Source organism: Colletotrichum abscissum (assembly GCF_030869225.1).
Source record: "Colletotrichum abscissum strain IMI 504890 chromosome Unknown Scaffold_10.1, whole genome shotgun sequence".
NCBI classification, from domain to species: Eukaryota; Fungi; Ascomycota; class Sordariomycetes; order Glomerellales; family Glomerellaceae; genus Colletotrichum; species Colletotrichum abscissum.
The window spans coordinates 1165937-1184333 of record NW_026849988.1 but is presented as its reverse complement, the minus strand read 5'-3'; the positions used below and the strand labels follow the sequence as shown (position 1 = coordinate 1184333).

General features: G+C 52.7%; 5 protein-coding genes across 5 annotated transcripts; 3 read left to right on the top strand and 2 right to left on the bottom strand.

Annotated features, from left to right (window-relative positions):
* Positions 1-582: 582 nt before the first annotated feature.
* CABS01_05318 (uncharacterized protein) lies at positions 583-2253 on the bottom strand (the record flags this gene model as incomplete). Its single annotated transcript, XM_060538688.1, has 4 exons — positions 583-1002; positions 1059-1829; positions 1882-2123; positions 2175-2253. The coding sequence occupies 4 exons, from the start codon at positions 2251-2253 to the stop codon at positions 583-585; spliced, it is 1512 nt and encodes a 503-aa protein (XP_060405860.1).
* Positions 2254-2983: 730 nt separating this feature from the next.
* Positions 2984-3313, bottom strand: CABS01_05317 (uncharacterized protein; the record flags this gene model as incomplete). Its single annotated transcript, XM_060538687.1, has 1 exon — positions 2984-3313. The coding sequence occupies one exon, from the start codon at positions 3311-3313 to the stop codon at positions 2984-2986; it is 330 nt and encodes a 109-aa protein (XP_060405859.1).
* A 3262-nt stretch (positions 3314-6575) lies between these two features.
* On the top strand, positions 6576-7566 carry CABS01_05316 (uncharacterized protein; the record flags this gene model as incomplete). Its single annotated transcript, XM_060538686.1, has 2 exons — positions 6576-6844; positions 7209-7566. The coding sequence occupies 2 exons, from the start codon at positions 6576-6578 to the stop codon at positions 7564-7566; spliced, it is 627 nt and encodes a 208-aa protein (XP_060405858.1).
* A 2607-nt stretch (positions 7567-10173) lies between these two features.
* CABS01_05315 (uncharacterized protein) lies at positions 10174-12342 on the top strand (the record flags this gene model as incomplete). The annotated part of the gene is made up of 2 exons (XM_060538685.1): positions 10174-10425; positions 12025-12342. 2 exons carry the CDS (start codon positions 10174-10176, stop codon positions 12340-12342), a joined length of 570 nt encoding a protein of 189 aa, XP_060405857.1.
* Positions 12343-17554: 5212 nt separating this feature from the next.
* CABS01_05314 (uncharacterized protein) lies at positions 17555-17970 on the top strand (the record flags this gene model as incomplete). The annotated part of the gene is made up of 2 exons (XM_060538684.1): positions 17555-17632; positions 17692-17970. The coding sequence occupies 2 exons, from the start codon at positions 17555-17557 to the stop codon at positions 17968-17970; spliced, it is 357 nt and encodes a 118-aa protein (XP_060405856.1).
* Between the last annotated feature and the right edge of the window lie 427 nt (positions 17971-18397).

The following is an 18397-nucleotide window of genomic DNA, read 5'->3' as shown; positions in this document are numbered from 1 at the left end:
CATCTCGCATTAAATTGTCGCGTGACTCTTCTATTTTTCGGACTCTCAACTGCTCCTACATGTCCGTCAATCGTGATTCGTTCCGCCGATCCCGTTCCCTCTCCCGCCCCGACGCTGAAGCGCCGAGGCCCATGGCCCCCATCCATCAATAAGAGAGAGGCTCCCGCCGCCGACCTTCCCACAATCCTTTCCTTCAGGTCTTTAAATTGTGGGGGCAACGTACTCTTCGCATTCCTTCGCGGCATAAACGAGACCGAGACGCCGACGCTGATATTACATTGATTTTTTCTGACATATTGACATGGCCGACGAGGCCGGTGGTTCCTCCACATTACATCATCTTTCTCAAATTCTTCTTGCGACACTGATCAGTGTTCATCGTCAGCGCGGATCAGCGCGGGCAAAGATCCAACTTCGGCCGAATCGTGCCGCTCTTTTTATGTTGTCGGGTATTGTTGCGCGCGCGCTTAAAAGCAGGCGCTTGAAATATGGTTTCGTCCGATTTCAGACGCATTGTTCTCTCCGTTTTTATTTTTTTTGTTCTCTTCTTCTCGTTCCGTCATGACCAGCTGCTTCGTCTCATTATATACGGTTCATCCCAAGTGGGTTCATGTCATCGAAGCCGTCCCCTCGGGATCGTGATTCGGGCCGAGCGTAAGTTGCTCGCGCGTCCCAGGTGGGAGGTGTTTGCGGCGGTCGAGGACTCGAGAACGACCGCATCGGCGGCTGATAGCGAGCGGTCTGCCCAAAGTAATCCGGCGTTCTTCGTCGTTCGCTGTTGGGACTTACGATGGGGGATTTGACTGGAGAGATTGGTGTTACAACAGCGCTCGAGTCTCTGGACAGCATCTCGTACGCACGTGTGTCTTTCTTGACATCGTATCTGGCATCCACCGATACGAACTCCTTTTTGTTTCTGCCTAGGCAGGAGGTGAAAAGGTCCACCCAGCCAAGGACCATGGCCCAGCGACCCAGTAGGAAGAGCAGCCAGATACCATTCATCTGGATCAAGTCAGTCACCTGAGAAAGTGTACAGGGCATAGGGGAGCGTCACTTACCGCCAGAAGGATGAGGACCGCCGTAATAGTTGCCTCGTTGACAACCATGTTCTTAGCCTTGTCCAAACACTTCGTCCTGTCACCTTTGGTGCTGACAAGACAGAGAATCCAAGCCTGGGCTATGCTCTCGTCGTCATGTACTGCCTGGACCGTGTTGTCCTGGAACACGAAGACGACAGAGAAGAAGATGACGTCGGCAATGATGATGAGAACAATAGCAATACCTCGCCATTGGAGAGAAATGACACGTCGCACTCGGCGGTATGCTTGACGGGGGCTCATGGTCTGGATGCTATTGCTGTATGTGGGCAAGCTCGACCCTTCTGTCGACGCACTGTTATCCGCTAGGGAAGCAAGATAGACCTTGATACAATATCCGAAAGTGGCGAATTGGATGATGACCGTGAGACCGGCGAATACCAGCAGAGGTATCCAGAAATCGGCAAGACTGTTCTTGTGGTTGATGTGACAAGTAGCGCCGAATCGGAACGACACGCCACTGAAGACGAGGGCAACGACGATGCCAACAAGCGGGATGCCCCAGCCCGTAGCTTGGGCAAAAATCATAAAGTTGCGGCCCACGACAACTTGCCAACAAATCTGGAGATGCAGGGACAACGATCGCAAGAAGACCCACATGACACCGGCCCAGCCTCCGAGCAAGAGAAAGGCCCCAGAGGCACCACAGACTTTGCTAGACTTCATGCTGTGCGGTGTGATGTCGTTGTAGCATTGCTCCGGTTGATCAGCAAGTGGCACGACGAAGCCAAGCTGAAGGGGAAGTCAGTCTCCCTCGTCCCTATTCGAAGGGCGGGCTACTTACGTTCATGATGAACACAGCTATTGTCAAGCAAATGCTGAGGTAGTGTCTGTAGGTTTTATCAACAGGCAGAAAAGCCCATGATATCAGGAGGAAGAGACAGCATGCTGCGCTAGCGACGCAGACCCAGTTGGCTGCCGTTGTCAGAGTGTTGAAGTAATCCGGGTAGACCCAGTCCGTAAGCGGGCAGGGCAAGCAACACTGTAAGGTCGCGGTCAAGTTTTGGCATAGCCGGCCTTCGATAACTGTGAAAGGTCAACAACTTGACCGGTCATGCTGTAGCTCATCAAACTTACACCCTTCGTCGATTGGAAACAAGCTCGCAGAGTAGAATGGGATGGGACAGCCTCCCCTTGCGAGAGACTCGTTGGCCATGGTCGAATTATAGCTGACGGGCGACTGAAATATGTACGGCCGTTCAAAGTTCCGTTCGTTGTCGAGTCGGGCAGCCGCTTGATGATGATCCTGTTCCAGTAGCCAATACTACTTTGGACAATGCGTGGACGAGTATCGCAGTATAGCAATGGTGCTCAAGCGTAGTGATATATCGTAGCAGTGATGATCGTAGTCCTGACGGCTGTTTTCGGTGTCGGATGCCCTCTAAATGGCGTGTAGTTTGAACAATTTCCCCAAGTAACGTCCTCAGTCCCGCTGAAGTTCAAGTCTTGTCTTTACTTGAACCGTATTCCCAGATATTCGTATATGTTCCGGCGAACTAGGTAGGGCGAGCGGCGTCTAAGTTGTCGGCGAGATTTTGCAGCATGGGACAGAGACGTCTCTGGCTATATCGCTACCGTCATGGTCCGTAATTGGAGGACAGGTCAGGGCGATGCCGGTTGATGGTAGCGTAGCAACAGCAACTCGGGGTATCAAGGAGAGACGTGAGCAGAAGCAACGACGAAGGAGCCCAGAACCGATCAAGAGGACCCTCGAGTGAAAAGAAGGAGGGTGGGACATCATTATGTACATCGATGCGTGGGCTACTGGGTAGTGTCCGCTCAACTTTCTGCAGAGGCGTGCGGGTGTGTGGTGTCTGTCTGTCTGTCTCTCTCCTTCACTCGGCCGCTCTGGTGTGTACTTCGTAGTGTACTCCGTACCATCAGGTTCAACCAGTCGCGGCGCTGTTCCCGGGGTCCAGGCCAGAGATGCTGGGGTACCACGACTCCACGGACCAGGCAGGACTCGGGAACGGGTATTTTGCGTGTGATGGGTCGGCCAACTCTGGGACTGACATGGGCAGGCTACTTCGTACAGTATAGTTGGGCGTGGACAGGGGCCAATTAGGGACATAGACTAGGTGACGATGATGGGCGTCCTTGTAGGAAAAATCCCGACGACCCTCTCTGGCGGCGACGGTGGGACGGAAGTCAGCGAGCTTCGCGTGAGGCGATGCATCGTCGTCTGCATGCCCTATTGGGGAGGCGACAGTCTTCATGGCAGGGGTGTGGAGGTTAGCGTGAGAATGGAATTGAGGGATTGATGGACCAGGCCCAGGATGGAAGAGAGGCACAGGCACAGCAAGAGGAGAGGAGGGTTTTCATGGCCTTCCATTGTGTTGTTGGATTCGAGGGACGCTAGGAGGGAGGGTGAAGTCTGGTGGGGTAGGGTGTGGATTTGATGGCCGCCGACCAGGGACTGGGAAGGGGAAAAAAAAAAAAAAAAAAAAAGAAGCACCAAAAGGAGAGGGGAATTGGAAGAGGAGGAGCGCTTGGTGCAATAAGCAGAGGGACGGACGCAGGAGATGGAGGAAGAGGAGGAGGAGGAATGCCTGAAAGAGGGGGGAGTGGTGTACTTCGTAACCACTGTTGTGAAAGGGGGCGTGAACTTTGTAATAAAAGATGGGGCATTGTTAACAGACCCATATCGGCGGCCGGGGGACTCTCGACCTGGCCGGGCTGCTGTCGTGTGGCCGGGAATCCCACCTCCAGACTGCTCAGGTACTCCGTACTGCGTGGCTGCTCACCTCGCTCCAGTTAAGGTGCTGCATCTTCCGTGGCGGACCAAATCCTGGATGCCCATCGAGTAACCCCACCAGCAGAGAGACCAGTCAAGGCCGCAGACAGGCCTCAACGAGGGTATTCAGTGGATCTTTCTCCCGGTGTTGTTCAGCACCTGTCCACAGTCCACGGCGTCCCGCTAAATATTTCACCACTCACAATGCGCACAACCCGTGTCGACAAGTGTGCTGAGAACATTCCTGGGCACCTTTACGGAGTATCACCCAGATGCAATATCTCGGTTGGCTTGAAATGTGCTTCTGCAGTCCCTCATTCATCAATGCCTTTCATCACGCGAAGGGGGCACAGCACGAATTGCCCCTGGTTTGATGGGCACCATGCCGTCCAATTTGCCTTCCAACATCTTGTCATGGTGGCTTTTCTCTCTCTCTCTCTTTCCATGACTCTTCGTTTCTTGGACTGCTCAGCTCTCCTTCCACGATTGTGCATCCTGTTCCTGCCAAGTTGGCATATAGTGGGCGGTGGCGTTGCCCAAGGCAGGTTGAGGATGGATACTCCGTACCTTCCAGGTTGAGTACGAAGACTTTCCGTGTTGATAATAACGCAACCAAGGTAAGCTGGTGAGGAAGGCATGGAAGGAGTCACATCTTCTCTGCAGTTGCCCGTCACCCATGTCCCGTGTCAGACATGACATAAGGTAAAGTTCGACGGCTGAATTGGGAAAGATCACTGCGAGCCCCTCGCACTCCCCTGCTTCCGTTTTTCATGCTCTTCACGCGTCGAGCCTATCATTCGAGCTATCCAGCTAGGTCCCTGTGATGTGCTCTCTTGCCGCCGTGGCCGCTGCGCGCCGGCCGCCGCCTCTACTCAACCCCAACCGCGTGACCCAATCTTGGACCACCTAACGACCCCGATCTGAAAGTTGACCTCGATTCAACCCTCTCGTTCTACGGATACCACAGTCTTTCGTCTCTACGGAGATCTTATTTCTGGTCTGGTCTGGTCTGGTCGAACAACATTCGGCAAATCGATCCCCAGAAAACTCAAACAAAGCATGCCGCGCATGGCTTTTCAAGGCCTCCCGCCAACCCAATCGAGGGCTTTCACTAGCAAATTCCAACAGTGCCGTGCTCTGCCGATGCCACCTCACCTCAGCCTCTACCAACCGTTCATGCCTTGGGGCTTATAACACGCCCAGCTATCGACGCTGTCTACGCTGTACACATGGTGTGGCGCGTATCGGATGCACCACCGACCGTCAGTTGACTCAGATCCCTCACCTCCATCACCGACCGCTCCCTCGGCACGGCAGCGAGCGAGACATTGCCAGTCGAATGTCTCTCACTGACGTTTCCCTCGTTGCAATGCGCCTGCATGTCTCACCTTAGCCCTTGCCATCACGAAGAGCCCGGTGACAATCATGGCTCGGCTTCAGCTTTGCCCGGCACCTCTCACCGCTTTAGCTTTGCTTCCTGACTTTACCATTCTCTTTTGCGATACTCCAGCAACGAGATGGATCGAAGCAAGCCGAACAAACCACTTTAGCCATTTCCCATTGTTTGGTACTCGAGCGAGCGTTTCGAAGGCGGCTGAGCCATAGCTAAAAGCTGCGTGGCTAGTGCCCGCGAGTCAGCTGAATAGCGGCTTCCCGAAATCCCAGCCTTCTGGTGCTGCTGGCAAAGTGCCGAGAACGTGGGTGCCTCTCGCTGTGCACAGACAAGTTACCAAAGCAAAAGGAACCAGAAGTGACACCTGGTGCGCTTTCTTCTGTTTGTGTACCTCGTCGAATCGGTCTATTCCGCGACCAAGAATAAACGCAACGTGTTGACGACTCTTTGCCACGTTGGCCCACATTCAAATCCGGACGTTGCACTTTACTGCCACTTCGCAGAAAACGCCTCTTAATGTCTGTCAATATAGTCCTTGGCCACGTCAAAGGCCCGACATGGCACCCCTGGACTTACAAAGCTGTAACGCTTCTATGAATTCTCTGTACGGAGTACGGATACCCACGGCTCGTACGTACTTGCATAGCAGAGGGAGGGCAAAAGCAGCCAGCCGATTTTAGGGCTGAGCAATGCCTTGCCTGTTGCGTCGCTTGTCCAGCTGAAAGGGAGGCAAACCATCGGCTCCCCTTGCTTGTCCGCAGGAACCTCATGTCTTGATCTTCTCTCAACGGTGAGAGAAGCAGAGGTGCCAAATCGAGAGAGACACAGAGGAGACAAGCAAGGAGGGTTTCACGTACTGTCTCGCAGAAGTCTCGTTCCAACCTTCAAGCATGCCCAAGAGCGAAGCCGCAATTGTGCCAACTGCGACTAACGTGGTGGCTTCTGTACTCAGCAGCTAGCACGCAGCATGGGACGAATGACCACCATAAAAGAAAGACAACGATCGCTAGCAACGTACCTCTGTGGACACCCGTCTTGGTTTCCAACCAGCTCCAACTATCCGGAGAGTGTAATGACGGTCTTGCGATTCCGCGCGGGGAAGAAATGCTAGCAGCCATGCCCATTGCCTGCAACGAGTCTTTCGAAGACCTTGTTGTTGGTTGCGATGTTTTAAGGGCCAAGACCAACAAGCACACTCAGAAAAGGGGGCTCCACCGTTCATTTTGCCAGGCGCCTTCAATTTCAAGAAACCATGCTAAGGCATGTCAATTGCCATGGCGTTCGGAGCCCTGTCAGCCAAAAAGAGATCTCTGGGGCAAGATCCCGGCGTTCCATCACTTTGGAAGCGTGAATGGATGGCCATCTACGGAGCAGATTGACCAAGTGCGCGCGCAAAGATGAAGTTTGCTTCCTAGCAGCCTGGAAGGCAAGGCAAGGCATTCAGCTCCCACTCCACCTGGATCACGAAGCGCTACAGCTCCAGGTTAAGGTGGCCATGATCGTTATGGTCGTCAACGATTTTGTGACCCGAATCAATCGTCAGCACGCATACGCCGCCGAGTCTTCATATGGGCGTGCCGTCCCTGAGCCTCTCAGCGCCCACGAAACGATCGGAAAGATGTGAATGGCCAATGTGTCTCATTGCGTTGCCCATACGAGCCCCTGCTTTGCAGATCGATTGGCAGTCACCGTGGAGCACAGCGCTGGAGCAAAGCTGGTGGGGTTGTGCTTCTCTTCGCTTGGCTCGGCCAACCACGAGGCCCAACAACCTGGAAATCATTCCAATCGACCGATGCGAAAGGATGGCCTTGAAGTCGCCGGATTGTGTGCTTCATTGACGGGTTGAGAAGCCCTAAGTGCTTCCTCCGAGCCTAGGACCCGTTGAGCAAAAAGGAAATTTCAACTCGTGTCTCGGCGCGCCCTACAGCTCAATGCCCGTCACTGCAGGTTCTGAACCATCCTGACTTCTGCATGAGCTACGCAGACGTACGTCTTTCGCAGCGCGGAATGATGTGCCTGACATAGGGGTGCAGCCGACACTGCGCAGCGCGGTAGGAGAGACTTCCCGCAGCTCCGCGACCCTTGATGCCACCCCCTCGAGTTGGTGGTCCCCTGTTCTTGCACAGACATGTCCATTTCGGTCAGCCAAAGACGACCACCCAGCAGCAGTCCCACCCACACCTTTTACCCCTGGCATACCACCCCGCAACACGCCTCCACCACCACAAATCACAATCACCACCACCACCATCGCAGACTCCTGCTCAGCTAGCCTGGCGTGTCTGGGCGTCACAAAGGTGTCTTCATCTACGGATATTAGTCTCTACCAGACGGCGCACTAGATGAACCAGCGCACTATAGTGGCTCTGTAGCCGCGGACTGGCGACATCCGACAAAGTTTAACTCAGTATGAACCTCAATGCACTATCGAATAGGGATTTCCGCAAGTCCAGCGATGACATCGATGTTCGGATAAGGAGAGGAAGGGTTTCGAAATCAATCCCATCGGTCACTGGTTCGGCGTATACGGCTCATGTCATTTCTATCTGCCCTCCATCCATGACCCGGGTGTCAGGCTGAGGATGAAAGTTGGTAGTCTCGAAACAGCATTGTACACAGTAGTTCGGTACGGCAAGCCGCATCGCCGGAATATCTGCACAAAGTGGAAGGCGGTTTGATCGACTGTACCCGTCAGATATCTGAGATTCAAGGTATCCATCCTATTGGCTCGAGTTGAACTTATGGGCTGTCAAATCGTCTCGATTGTCAACTTCGCAACCAGGTTGAGGCGCGATCTGAGTAGTCACAGCTGCAGGGTCGAAAACCACTTAGACAAGGAATTGCAGTCACCTTCTTGATTGACCGTTCAGAATCCCAACAGTGTGCCTCAGAGTCGAAAGCACGCAGGCTGTCCTGTCACATCTGCTGAATACAAGACCTTCCAATACCAGAAGCCACGGGTAGGGGTCCTGGCTTGGCGTTGGCGTTGGCACTGTTTTGTTGTGACAGCCTTCGGAAGAGCTTCTCGAATATACGGAAATGCGGAAGTGCCGCAAATATGTCGCTCGGCCGCGATTTTGGGTCCAGACAACGAACGCAACCTTAGCCTACATTCAAATGACAAAGCCGAATTTTCGTCATTTCCGTCATGTCATTATGGCAAACGACATGGCGTCAGCCAGCCTCTAGGTTGTTTGGAATATCTTGCGCATCGACAAACCCGTTGCCCGGATCGGATTGATGCGCTGAGCAACAATACTCAATTCTGCTCCCGCCAGCGACCAGCTTTATTTCGGTCTCAGACAAAGAGCCCCTTAGGAAATTGCGACAACTTCTTGAGTATAGCATACCAGAGGGACCACCATCTCAATCAGGGAATCGACTCTTTCCGGAAAGGTTGAGGATCCGGACCACTCGGGGAAGAGGCTTGACCACATCGTCGGGTCCTGAAGCCGAATCATTGTCATCGCGAGAGCCCCGCTGTATGCATGCTCAATGTAACAGCTACCGTGGTCTACGAGCCTAGCCCTTGCCGACAACAAGAAGAATTTTCTGAAGCGAGCAAGCCAATAACCAGCATTGTTTCGCTGGTTGCACCGACTTCAGCATGAGAATTCCTATCCTGTTATCGCAGTAGAGGAAGACATACACGGCTCACCTGTGACGTCGGTACCAGATAATGGAACGGCAACGGATGACCGACAACTTCCCTTGGACCTACGAGGTATGGTCTACCGAATCAATGGTGGATTACGCCACGACACCCAACGCCCAACGCCCGGCTCTAGTCACAGCATGGCCGGGTAGGCTCTAACAAGATCCTCGGTGAGAGGCCCGGAGCCGGACCAGATCGCCAAGGTAGCTCGGGGGCGGGCTGGCTGGCAGACGGCATCCACCATGATCGATCCAAAAATGAGAAGCATGTCTCCTGTTGCGATAGAAACACTGATCGAGTCAGATCCATTGGCTGCAGGCATCAATCATCAGACACTGCGGACCCTGAATGAACGCGATGATGACACTAGAGCCGGCCGTAATACCTACCGTTGATGGTATACGTCGCCGTGGTCCATCCCGAACCGCCAAGGCCCGTCGGGGTTTTAGGTCGTTCCCCTTGCAATGAGACTCGGGTTACAGTGAGAATACACGCACGAATAGACCATGGAGTCCCCCGGGTAAAATACACAGAACAAGAGGCGCCTATCGAAGCCTGAAGGAGTCTTGGAGGGAAAAACCACTCAGATCCGTGGGAGGCGTAGACAGCGCCGACCGAGCGGGTCCGGCACCGGGCGACCAGCAGTTTTCGGGAGGTCGCTAAAGGCGGGCGGAACGGGAAACTAGCCCCATTTGGCCAGCCTCCCGAAATGGTAATCCAGGGGCAGCGAAGCGTCGAAGCTACGCCGCACTCCGCATGCCTGGTGGCCGAGTGGTAGCCGGCCAAGGACGCGTCGGCCTCTCTTCAAGCTTCTAGGGCGCACCTTGAAGAATTCCGTCAACGGCTGTCAGTCGCGGGTAGTCGTTTGTCTACACTAACGTGGTACTAACAGTACGAGGTGCTTACCATAGTGTGGTACGGAGGACAGAGTAGAGGCTATGGATGGGCTCACACCTTTCTCAGGAGGGCGCCCCGCCAATGAACCCAAGCCGAGATCTCTGTTCCCCTCATCAATGCGTGACGACACATCCTGATATCAAGAGCGACGCTCGTAAGCACGCGTTCGTCACGGCAGGCCCACCGGCTCACTCGCATAGGTCCACCGTCCACCCAGCAAGCCGTAGAGCCTGTCCTCTCCGATCTTGAGTTCTCAGAAAAGGCAACGAAGCACACAAGGGGAATGGCTTCCGCTACCCGGGTCCGGATGCCACCCACATGGCGTGCCTGTGAGCACGTAGTGTACAGTGCAGCGTGGCATAGGAAGCGAGACGTTCCATCAAGACTGGAACCCGTCATGCCATCCTCTCTCGTCAGCCGCAAGATGGCATCGAAGAAGAGAAAACGACTGGTCGCCTTGCGAGACTTCAAGAGGCAATTCTTGTCGGCCCAGGCGCAGGGCATGTGTGGGAGCGGAAAGGCTTCGCCGCGCCGGGAGAATGTCCATTTTGCAACAACGGCAGGGTGCTATTCGGGCACCCTCGAGAACGTGATTCGACCTCGACCGAGTTTTCCTCAGCATGCAGCCCATTGCTCACATCCGATGGGGGTAAGTCACAACATGCGGATGGAAGTGTCTGTATCCGTACCAGTCTACACTGGCGCACAAGAAAGCAACAACAGACGGCCCCTCTTTGGGCCGCAATATATCAACGTGCCCTTGAAGCAAATGCCGCTCGGGGGCTCGGAGCAGTGTAAACCTTATCAACTGTCAAAGTATTGAGAGCGGAGGCATTTACGATTGATTCGGACAAAAGAAAAAAGGCTCATCCACTTTTCCAAGGCACCTTATCCACGTCGCGCCCCGGGAACATGATCGCATCCTGGGCAGACTTTACAAAGACCAGGACTAGGTGCTTTTCCACCACGTTCATCTCATCCACTTCTCCACTAGATTTTTGTTCTTACCCCTGGCGCCCCAAAGAACTTTTGGGTCTTTGCCCCCCTCCTCAAAATCTCGAAAACCAACGGACTAACGGTTCCACTGCCTTTCAAAAGAAACAAAGCTACAATGTGTCAGACTGGCCAGGGCCGAGCTCGTACCCATGATATGGTAATTCTAGCCAATGGATCGCCCTAATTGTTGAGCTGTTTGCCTGTCAAAATAACAGATTGAAAAGGAAGCCAGGAAGCTTGCCCCCGCGAAACGACTTCATTGAGCAGGGCTTTGCTTGACGCGATGCTCTTTTTGGTTCTCAGCCCATGGCGGGCTCGACTTGAATCCACAGAGCAGGCGAATAGGCAGAATAAACCTTGTGGATTAGAGCCGAGCACATGGCTATCCTCCCTCAAATATATGAACCTCTGGTCAAAGAGGCAGCGTTAGTGGTACGATGACGACGATAAGAGCCAAACTTCACTGCAAAATTCGACGTCTATTCAGGAGCTCACATGAAACGCTGAATCGACAGATATGGGCTGTCACCTCCACGCTTCTGGTTCGGGATGTCGAAGCAGACAAAGAAACCCAAAGCCCTTCGTGCAGCTGATCTTGACCGACCCCCTTCAGAAGAGTCTTCTTACGGATTGGATGCCACGGCCCACCACACGATTCTGCCACTTAGCCTTCATTTGGTCCTCCTAGAAAACCTCGCACCCACGACTGCGAACTTCATGGAATCCTCCACCAGGATGTGTATGCACCTCAGATGCAGGCACAAGTCACATTGAGGCCGCGGGCCGTAGGTGTGGTTGGTCAAAGTAACGTGAAGGGTGTGTAAGATGCATCTTGGCATCGCGGGTACACGCCATGCACTCGCAGATGCTGACTGAGGAGTCGTGAGAATCGCACCACTATCCATCCCCCCTTCCACGAGGCCGGATTGGGGGCCCTTTTTTTTGCACCTGCTACGCAACGATCTATCGGTCTCCGCATGCCGTCATGGTTGCTCTCTATTGTTTCACGAAGCCTGGCCCCCCGGAGTTGTGCCTTGGGAGTGGAATCTCTTTCGGAGGATCAGACAAGAAGGTCCCCTCTTTGTAAATCGCCCAGCCTTCTTTCTCATGGTCCATGGCCCGCCAGGGCGGTGCTCACACCTCAAGAAGACTGGGGGACATGGGAATTGGCCGGTCCGATTGAATCCTCCAGTGGGCCGAGTCCTGGTAAGGAAAGGCGCAACGGGTCTCTTCTCAATTCTCACACCGGGAGCCTTGCGGCCTGGGGAAGCGCCGGTCGACTTTCTACAAGAGGACATGGTATAACTATGGGAGACGAACCATCAAGGGCCGCGATGCGGAGAGGAGCGATGAGGCTTGCGGGAACCCGCGGGAGCTCATTTCACGAATGATTTCCCCGATTCTGCAGAGGGGTCTCGAAGAGGAGAAGCTGACCGGTCTCTGGTCTTGGTGCGCGGCACAGCTCATCAACGCGACGCACCTGCTTTTTCATGTACATGCGGTTGGAATCAACAACATGCAGGCCAAGAAATCTATACAGGAGGCCCAGGCCGCGGATGGCGTTCGCTAAGAAGCCTAGAGGAAGAAAGGGAGGGCAGCAAAGTGAAAGGTAACGGACGACCACAGACGCCCCATGAGCTGTTTGCCCTACGGTATTATGCCACCCCGGATTCCTCCAACTGTCGATGTTGGGAGAGTTTATCCCACTCACACGCCGTCTGACAATTCATTTCGCGAAATCAACCCGCTTGTGGACTGTGCGTCTGGGACGGCACAGATGAGGCTAATGATGAGTGGGCTAGCGTCGCGACTATTGACATGACCCTCGCTGCAAATCTACCAGCAATTTGGAAAAAGCGAAGCCCCAGGGGCCTCAGCGACGAGGATTTTGTCCCAGAGGAGGTCTGGATACGACGTTGGGGTTCCGTTCAGTGGGATTATCCGTCTTTGTGATCGACATAACTGCTCCGCCGTGGTGGGCGGAAGGGAGAGGGATAAGAACAAACAACAGATTTGGGGTCCGATGATCCGACGATGGGGTTCACGCGTTCTTCCCCGTTTCTAGTGTACTCGTACTACGGGCATTTCTTTCTTTTTTCGGTCGTCGTTTTTTTTGTTGGAACTCCCAAATCCGTATCTGTTCCTAACGACAAAAAACGACGCACCGGTTCCAACGACGGAATATCCACACTGGATGAAACCTCTAGAAGGACCGTCGAAGAGATCTAGCTGTTTGACTAGAACTGAGACATTGCTAACTTTGGCCTAGAGCTGCTGGCTGGCGTCAAGGTAGCGTCGCATCGCGCCTTCTGTCAGAGAGCTTCCACCCGGCGGTATTTCGTGCTCGTAGGGCAATGATCAACAGTTTGATGGCCCTTTTTCGGTTTGGTCATTCGAGGCTTGATTTTGTTTTTTTCTGGTTCTGTCTGGTCTATCGAACCAACAAGTGGAGGGAGAAGGTCTTTACACTTCCCGAGCGATTCCGATACCACGTCGGCATTACTCTGTTGTCTGTCCACGTAAGACTTTTTTTCTTCGATGGCATGTCTCACTATCTTTTTCTTCTAGCGCTTCTCGCGGGGCAAAGGCGGGGTGAGAGTTCTGTCTAATTTCTGATCTTGACTAAGGGGGTGTGTAGCGGGCTTCGATATTTGCTATACACCCTCTCAGACATCTCGGAGGGGGGACCAGAAATTTGCCTGACTTGTTGACCGGCCGTTGTATCGATTCGACTCATTCGAGTCGGTCGGTCTGGCTGCGAACCCGCGGTGTCCTTTCGGTATTGGCACCCGCAACGGTGGTGCGTCGGTCGAATGTCTCAGTCTCATTGTCTCAGTTGTGCATCGCCGAGGTTGGGAGATCTCTGGAGGAGGGTGCGCGCCTGAGGCGGGTTTAGGTCTTGTGAATCATGTTCACGAGGTCCCGAGGACACTGCCGCATTAGAACCCTCGGCCGTACGGTGAGGGTTGGAGTTGCCAGCCAAGCTTACAGCGTCCACAGATGTCGCATTCTCATGGGATGAATGAGGTGTAGTTTGCGAACCGAGTCTTTCGCTCCCTCTGTTAATTGCCCAGGTAGGAGAAGGGGGTCCGATGTTCAGTCTTGGTTGAAACCGAGGCAGACGGTGCGGTGCGTTGGGGGGAACGATCTCCAAGTGTTGATCATGGGCTTGTCGATGTGCGGGGTTCACGCGGGTGGCCTCGTGGCTTTTTTCTCCCTCCAATGATTGGCATTCGCAAGTGTTGCTGCCTCGGTTGGTGATGATGATGTTCTTTGGGCTCTTCATCTTATGATATTTCTCTGATTTGCAGCAGCGCCAACGGAAGATGGAGTGGGCTAGAGAAGAGCCGGCTTACAGACTATCGAGCTGGGGGCTTCTTTCTCGAGGAGCTGTGCTTTTCTTTCCGAAGGAGAGAATGGGGATATGGGCGGACCGAGCATTCGGTCCTTTCTTCGTCGACTTTCCGTCCTAGTTCAGCCTTTTTTTCGGGTGGGAAATTGTCCGGAGAGAGTCTATTGCCTCGAATCTCTTTTGGTCTGGTCGTGGATGACGTCGATGAGGATCTTCGTAATTTGATGGCTTCCCTCACCCCCGAAGAAGTTGCGGTGGTGTTTGCGTTATTGGTGACTTGGCGCGTCGGCCGATGCTCGATGGTAATGGCTACTGTGTAGTCGGTTTACATGCATGCATGAGGATAGAGAGCACGTCGCGTCTGGCGTGTGAGTCTTTGGAGAAGGGCCTCGTGTACAGCTTTGATGTCGTCTCTGATGGTTCCCCAGATCGGGGATGAGGGTTTAATGGGACACGCTGCCATGTTTGTGAGAGGATGCGAGGGACTGCTCGGCTCGGAAATGGGTCATTGGCGGGAAAGTCCGATGCTTAGAGGTCGTAGACAGACGTATTGAGCAAGTGATTCCTTGATTCTGGGGAGGATATTGGCAGTATCTAGGAGCATCTTGGTGTAAATCAGGTGAGTGCGTATGGCGTTAAAGGACAGGTATCGGTTCACGAGCTGGGTCAAGGGTGGCTGTATTGACTAGCTTTGCTCCGGTTTACACGTCAATCTACGCTTGCTTCAGCTGTAGAGCCGGAACTATATCACACATGTCCTGATATCAACTTTATAGCCTCGTGTTGGTGAACGAGCTGTATGTTACTCTTCATGGCATATCTCCCCCCCCCCCCCTCTCTCACTTCAGTCGCCACTTCCAGTTCAAGGGACTGGTTAATACAATTTGTCATTCTCAAAGGGCCTTGGTGTTATTCGTGTAACAGTTGAGCAAAGCAGCTCATTCGCGGGGGTGATCATCAGCCCCCTAAGTAGGTGATAAGACATCAGATTTCTATAGTTGTTCCTGTTACCATCGTCAGAATATTTGATTGGAGTATTCAATATCATCAACGGTATTGCAATTCCTCTGTCCTGGAAAGTGGTTAGCTACCTTAAGAGCCTTCCCCCTCGTTCATCACCAAGTGTCCGTTTCGTCTGTTCGGGTTATGATTTGAGCACACGGAATCGAGCCTAATTTGAGCTAATCTGAGCTTTCACAGGTAGAAGTCGGTTTATTTTGGGGTTTCTAACAGAGAATTCTATAAAATCTCCCTGAATGGCTTTTCTATAATTCCACCTATGACCTTTGCCTTGCCTTCCACTGTAAACTAGATATCGGCCGAGAGGTGATGAACGTGATCCCATGATTTAGGGCCTCAAGATCTCATCATTGCTTCGTTCTTGTGGAGTATTCGTTGGGGAACACCACCCGGGCGACAGAGAAGAATGTTGGCCCGCGTGGCTATCACGCCCTCCCATTGATATCTCATATTGGGAGGAATCCATGTCGCAAGCCCTGTCTCGATGTCAACTTAATGCCACCTTTCTGCCCGGCCGATCCAAACTCAACTTCTTCCCTCTCACATCTTAGGCGGTCAGACCGAGGCTATGATGTCCCAATATTCAAATTGCCTACACTCAAAATCTTACCTTGAACCCATCTACTTTGTAAGATCTTTACTCAATACTTGCTTTGCCATACAAAGTCTCCCGTCGAGGAGTGTCTATCGCCTTTTGTATATGTTTTGCACCTAACAATAAGCTGCCGAGACAAAAGGGTGTTGTTTGGGGCTCTTTTGAAGTTTGTGGCGAGCTTGGGCGAGGTAGGTGGGTGATGTGAGACGGATGTTGGAGCGACGCAGCAGGTCCGCAGGTTGAGGGTGCAGCATGTGGAATGACTCCTCTATCCAAAACATCACAATGCGGTGTCTTCTCATTCGAGGTAGACAATACCGCCTTACAGGTTGACAGGCTATTTTGGATCAGTTGATGAGCTTGTTGCTCCGGTCGCTGAGAGTTTGGTCGACTGTCGAAGGCGGATATCAGCGATGAATGTCAAGAGATTGATTTCCTGCTTGCTGTTTGACCATCACAGAGACTGCATAACTCTCACAAATATCCTTTTTCGCATTCGAAACTGTCAGGCCATTGGTGACTATCCGTGATCGGGTCTGTCGCGTCCACACAGCCACCAGAGCGATTGCCCAGGGAGGAAAAAATACTGCTAGCTGTACTACTGTCAGTGATGGAGCTGAATATCAAAGAATTCATTCTCTGGGAAAACGCCTCATGGATGAACGGTACGCGGTGCGGGCTTTCCCACCACTGGATCACGACGACCGCAGCCATGTTCCCAACCTTTGACTTTGATGGCAGCTGCTCAGCACCCGGGACCACTCCCAGCCGAGGGGATCAAGGAGGATAATAATGGGAAAGAGAGATGGCGGTCAACGCTGAGAGGAACGTTATTCCTTCGATGCGGCTACGCTTTCTGACGATGAGGCGTTTCGAGATGCTATGACGAACACATCGAAGGCCGATATAACCATCGACGATTAGTACTTGAACACCTTGTTTTCCAGTTTCATGCGAATCCAGTAGACAATGCATCGGTAAGTGAATTCGACTGCTAAGATTAGAGCAAACGCATATCAGGCGCTGCTTCCGTCAGTAGTACTATGTGCTATAAGAAGATCATTCGTAAATCATTCGTCACTTGATATCCAACTCTCGTCCTCTACAAGTACCTTAGCTGCTCCGTACCTTGCAAGACATGGGACGGAAAGGCAAGTTCAGAATGAATCTTGGTAGGCCCTGTGCGTTGACCTGTCATAACAATTGCCTATGGACCGACGACAGTAACCTCGGGTACGACCCCGTTTTTTCATTCTGCTATCTCCTTGTGCCAAGCTTGACGCCCAAGTTCATCTCCCTATATGCAGATTCATCAAACGTCACAGGCATTTTGCAGAGTATTACGTCGCCACCCATGTACAATTTGTGAATGCAAAGTGAGCGCAAAATGTGGCGATTGAATCACACAAACGGTTTCCTTCTGGAGGTAAAGACGGGTTGAAAAAAAAGACGATGGAAATTGAAGAGTTTAGAAAGTTTCCCCTGTCAACTTGTATAGAAATGTTGGTTGAAGTAGTGATCTGGAGTTGCGAGTGATAATGTGAAATCTCGATCGTGCCTTCCTTCCTGCCCGGCCTGAGGCTCGTTTCCACTAACGATATCAACAACCGTACCTACCTCCCCTTACCCAACCGAGAAATCTCTGGCCTCCATACTTTCTCTTCTTCTCCATTCCATCAGAAAAGAAATCTCGACCACCCCGCCGTTACCTGTAGCCGTGGACTTATTGAAAATCTACTGGAAACATCTTTCTCTTATATATTGGACCGACTCGAGTGCTGTGCTCACCAGTAAGACACGAAATTCTTCAAGGAGATGCCCATCAGCAGAGAACTACGACTAGAAGTCAAGAAGGCGGCGAAAGCAGTGAAGGAATTGTGTACTGAGAGCGAGGTAAGTCAATCCGAATTTTTAATTGACAGTAAGAAAATTTCGAATTCATACATCCCTAGGTTGGCCGGGCCTGGACGAGGCACAAGGCTGAGATAGCTGAGGCTTTGATGGCGAGGAACAGGGCCAGACCGCGCACATGTGACGAAGATGAGGACAATGATGAAGACGACGATGAAGACGAACAAGACGATAGCAGCGAGCACACGGAAGTGCCGTCATCAGTCGCCGGAAGCAACGACACAACAAATGACGGCAATCGTCTGCCATCTCTCGATTCGAATAGACCCGAGCCCAGTCCTACACGGCCAAAGAGCCAGCGAACGTTGACGACCAACTGACTGACCAGAAAAGCGCACTGCCCTCTCGGCACGTGAACAGGGCTCTGATGACAACTGACGAACACGACAGCTGAGGGTATGGACTTTAACGAGGGGTGATCAGGATAGTAGTGGCTCTTCTTCTTCTTTGAGCACCTAGTCGGATGACAGCAAAGATCCAGAGGAGAGTCTCAGCGATATTATGGCTTTGGAGTATACCCCTCGAGGCAAATGGACACCCAACTTTGAGGCATTGAAGCGGAAGTGGAAGTCGGGATGCGGAAAAGGGAGCAGAGGCGTAAGGACAGGAAAGCGAGGCGTGCAGAGGGAGGAAAGTTGGGAGAGGCGGGCGACGAGGACCGTACACTACGCCCGTTCAGATCCTGAAGCTCTACAACTTATCAAGGAGGATTCGGGCCATTTTGATCATTAGGAAATCTTAATAAAG